The 4,956-nt window shown below is 47.4% G+C and overlaps 1 protein-coding gene across 1 annotated transcript in view; it reads right to left on the bottom strand.

Annotated features, from left to right (window-relative positions):
- Positions 1-206: 206 nt before the first annotated feature.
- The window catches only part of CCR10 (C-C motif chemokine receptor 10), a 24,206-nt gene continuing 19,456 nt past the window's right edge, over positions 207-4,956 (bottom strand). The window contains exon 2 of the mRNA XM_018567781.1: positions 207-1,262. Coding sequence (XP_018423283.1) covers positions 207-1,262 — 1,056 coding nt within the window. The remainder of the gene's footprint in view (positions 1,263-4,956) is intronic.

Below are 4,956 nucleotides of genomic sequence, written 5' to 3'. Positions count from 1 at the left end.
TGTGGTAGAAAACATATATCCAAAATACTCCCTGGAAAAAGCTCATTACTGGAATCCCCAACCAATGTAAGAAGCAGGAAGATGATTCAAATACTCAATGCCTAGCCAAAACTGAAATATCACTGAACTGGATGGATTAGGTCTATAACATTTCTTCATTATTTGTCCTAAAGATGACAAGACGGTATGCTGAAGAACCATTATATCTACAATGTAAAACTACTGGTTTCCATTGCTGCAGGAGTGCTGAAAATTCTGCTTGTTCCACAGTGTCTAATGTAACTTGCTCTGGAAATGCATCCAAAATTCTTCAGCAAGAGCAATATGTCCTTTCTGAATTTAACGCCGACAAATGCATAGAGGATTGGGTTGATGCAGCATCTAGTAAATGCCAAATTGCTGGTGATGATGATGGCAATGTCTTTACGCTTTCTCACTTCACAGCTCATCTGCTTGCTTCCTATGAAGTCAGTAGTCTCCATGAAAGTGACTAACGTGTAAGGGAGTTGGAAGACCACGAACACTAAGACAAGTGAAATGATGACCTTCATGGCTTTGTGCTTCTCAAAGCTCCTACAAGAGTGTAGGGTTTTAATAATGACAGAGTAGCACACAATCATCACACAGAAAGGAACAATGAAGCCAAGGACAATTTGAAAGAAGTTACTCATACTCTTTACTGTACTGGTGACCTCTTCTGGAAAGATCATTTTACAGATTTCAAAACCATCTAGATTTTTTGACTTACTGTAGATGAACTCAGGAAGGCTAAGGAAACTTGATGCCACCCAGACGACAAAAGAGATCCATTTGCTGTGTTTGATGGATTTTTGGCGCCTTGTATGCGCCTCCACAGCTAGAACAATTTCAATATACCGGTCCACACTGATGCAAGTTAGAAACAGGAATCCGCTAAAGAAGTTAATGGAGAACACACCTTGTACAACCTTACACATTTCGTTGCCAAATACCCAGCCATTTATAGCACTGGTGGTCCAAAATGGAAGTGTCATGAGCTGGAGGAGGTCAGCTATTGCAAGGTTAATGAGATAGATGTCAGTCATAGATTTAACCTTCCGGGAGAATCCATATGTAAGGATAACCAAGGTGTTGCCAGACAAGCCAATCAAAAATACAAGCATTTGCACAAATGGTTGAAAGATTCTGCTGAATTCTGTAATGCCACTGACTTCACAGATCTCTGGAATTTCATAGTCAGATGAAACAAAGTAATCGGTTGTAAACTGGGGGCTGTCAGAAAACTGTAAGAGAAGAAAAGAAAATTAGACTTTACCCATATCACTGCCTGTTTTTGTATTCTGACCTGCACAGATTTCTGTCACTTTCTTTCAGTTAGAACAACAATTTGAATGTTTACAAACAATGTAACCCAGTGATGTCTTAGAATTTAGCTGCATTTATCTTTCTGACCATTTTGAATGTTACACCCATATTAAAAGAGAACTATGAGGTAACCTTTTTATCTCATAGTTATCTTAAGGGTCAAGGTCACGGGAGGACATATACTAGCCTCCTCCCGTGACCCAAAGCTCAGTATATAGCGAGCTATATTCTGGGAGCGCCGCAGCCGGATGGATCCCGACAATACTGTCGAGATCCACCCAGCTGGCTGATTGACCATGGGCTCTGCCTATTTAGAGGCAGAGCCAGCTGTGCCCGCCCCCTCCCCGTCCATTCCTCCAGTCAGAGTTGGAGGATCGGAGAGGGGATGGGGGGAATCTCTGCGGGGAGCTGTGACTTAGAGTCACCCCCAGGGCCGCCGTCAGGGGGGTACGGCCGATAGTCAAGTAAGGGGCCCAGGCCTGCATGAGGGGCCCAGGAACCTTACATAAGTATCGGCCGACCGTACAGGTGACTGGACAGGAGGTGGAGGCGGCCGGGCCCCCGCAGCCCAAGAGGAAGATGGGGCCGCACACTCGAGATCCTCACCTGGGGTGCTCTGTGCCTCCGGTGTCCCCCTGCAACTGTCCCCGGTGTCCCCCTGTGACTGACCATACATTAGGTTTTCAAAAATGGCCACCGCGAGTAGCCCCCATTTCATTTAATATATTTCCGAAACGGCAATATATTAAATGAAAATCATTCCCTGGTGGTCCAGTGGAGAATCAGTATGAACTGCATCTCTTGCTGATGCAGATCATACTGATCGCTCCCTCGTGGTGCTGCCACTGACATACAGATTAGTATGTCTGCATCAGCCTGAGATGCAGATCACACTGATCCTACACTTGACCATCAGGATAATCCAAGTGCCACACTGGACCCCAGGAATGCAGTCCCCCCTTCCTGCAAAACAGGTAAGCAGGGGAGGGGGACATTTTTAAATAACTATTGTTATTAGTTGTGTGTGTGTGTTTTTATTGTGTGTTTTTTTAATGTTTGTGAGTGATTTTTTTCTTTTTAACCTCCCTGGCAGTATGATTATTATTTTTTTTTCCTTTTTCTGTTCTATCTGTTTTTTTGTTTGTTTTTAACTTTTAAACATCCCGCCGGTTCTGTCCTCCGGCGACGCGGACGCTCACAAGGGACGGAACCCTTAAGACAGATGTCGGCATCGGCCGGAGGACACATCGGGGATCGCGGACAAGGTAAGATACGCTACTCTGTATTCCCGAGTGTGGCTCGGGGTTACTACTTATGGTAGTGAAATTAACCCCGAGCCACACTTGGGATTACCGCCAGGGAGGTTAATTAATGAAGCTATGTGTGTGTGTGTTTTTAATGAGTGTGTCATGTGTGTGTGTTTTTTTTAACCACTTCCCGCGGGTTCATGTAAATGTACGTGCTCCGCTGGAAGTTGTTATACCAAGAATATTCTTGGTACCGTTTTAAAGCCTGTTCACACCACTTGCAGTGCGTTCCGGCCGGAACGCACTGCATCGCATTGCGGCCTGCTCACTTTTTGGCCGGGCAGGATGGGGTCTGGCGGACCATTGAAGTGAATGGCGCCGTAGTCACACCCTCTGGCCGCAAGGCGATACCCCGCACGGGATTGCAAGGCACATTGTGCATGCAGTGCATTTGGGTGCGGTGCGATAAAAATGCTGCAAGCACTATTTTGATCACACCGCACCCGAACACACTGCAGGCACCATGTGCCTTGCAATCCCATGCGGGCAATCGCATTGCAGCCGGAGGGTGGCCGACCGTACAGGTGACTGGACAGGAGGTGGAGGCGGCCGGGCCCCCGCAGCCCAAGAGGAAGATGGGGCCGCACACTCGAGATCCTCACCTGGGGTGCTCTGTGCCTCCGGTGTCCCCCTGCAACTGTCCCCGGTGTCCCCCTGTGACTGACCATACATTAGGTTTTCAAAAATGGCCACCGCGAGTAGCCCCCATTTCATTTAATATATTTCCGAAACGGCAATATATTAAATGAAAATCATTCCCTGGTGGTCCAGTGGAGAATCAGTATGAACTGCATCTCTTGCTGATGCAGATCATACTGATCGCTCCCTCGTGGTGCTGCCACTGACATACAGATTAGTATGTCTGCATCAGCCTGAGATGCAGATCACACTGATCCTACACTTGACCATCAGGATAATCCAAGTGCCACACTGGACCCCAGGAATGCAGTCCCCCCTTCCTGCAAAACAGGTAAGCAGGGGAGGGGGACATTTTTAAATAACTATTGTTATTAGTTGTGTGTGTGTGTTTTTATTGTGTGTTTTTTTAATGTTTGTGAGTGATTTTTTTCTTTTTAACCTCCCTGGCAGTATGATTATTATTTTTTTTTCCTTTTTCTGTTCTATCTGTTTTTTTGTTTGTTTTTAACTTTTAAACATCCCGCCGGTTCTGTCCTCCGGCGACGCGGACGCTCACAAGGGACGGAACCCTTAAGACAGATGTCGGCATCGGCCGGAGGACACATCGGGGATCGCGGACAAGGTAAGATACGCTACTCTGTATTCCCGAGTGTGGCTCGGGGTTACTACTTATGGTAGTGAAATTAACCCCGAGCCACACTTGGGATTACCGCCAGGGAGGTTAATTAATGAAGCTATGTGTGTGTGTGTTTTTAATGAGTGTGTCATGTGTGTGTGTTTTTTTTAACCACTTCCCGCGGGTTCATGTAAATGTACGTGCTCCGCTGGAAGTTGTTATACCAAGAATATTCTTGGTACCGTTTTAAAGCCTGTTCACACCACTTGCAGTGCGTTCCGGCCGGAACGCACTGCATCGCATTGCGGCCTGCTCACTTTTTGGCCGGGCAGGATGGGGTCTGGCGGACCATTGAAGTGAATGGCGCCGTAGTCACACCCTCTGGCCGCAAGGCGATACCCCGCACGGGATTGCAAGGCACATTGTGCATGCAGTGCATTTGGGTGCGGTGCGATAAAAATGCTGCAAGCACTATTTTGATCACACCGCACCCGAACACACTGCAGGCACCATGTGCCTTGCAATCCCATGCGGGCAATCGCATTGCAGCCGGAGGGCGTGACTACGGTGCCATTCACTTCAATGTCCCGCCACGCCCCCTCCAGCCCGGCAAAAAAGTGAGCCGGCCGCAATGCGGGCAGTGCGTTCTGGCCAGAATCGGACCGGAGCGCAATGCTAATGGTGTGCACTAACCCTAAGCCCCGCGTCCAGTAGACATGTGCGATTCGTTTTGTAAAAACTAGTTTTCTGGACGAAATTCGTTAGCGGTCGTCTGTTCGCATTTTCGTTTGCGGACGAATTTTCATTGCAGCAAAGTGACAATTTAAAAAAAAAATGGACATGAACATGAAATGGAAATGAACATTCGTACAGACTACCGCTAACGAACAAGATGAAACAAAAAATTTTTTTTGCCAGTGCACATGTCCAGTGTCCAGCGGGTCACGAAGCCCTGCGTCCAGCGGGTCACGAAGCCCTGCGTCCAGTGGGTAATGTGACTGTGGGGGGGGACATTAGAGTGTAAGCTCCTCTGTACAGAGACTGATGTAA

Source organism: Nanorana parkeri, unplaced genomic scaffold, assembly GCF_000935625.1.
Source record: "Nanorana parkeri isolate BGI_ZX_2015 unplaced genomic scaffold, ASM93562v1 scaffold1092, whole genome shotgun sequence".
Lineage (NCBI taxonomy): Eukaryota > Metazoa > Chordata > Amphibia > Anura > Dicroglossidae > Nanorana > Nanorana parkeri.
The sequence above is the reverse complement of the archived record's forward strand: the minus strand, read 5'-3'. Positions and strand labels throughout refer to the sequence as shown.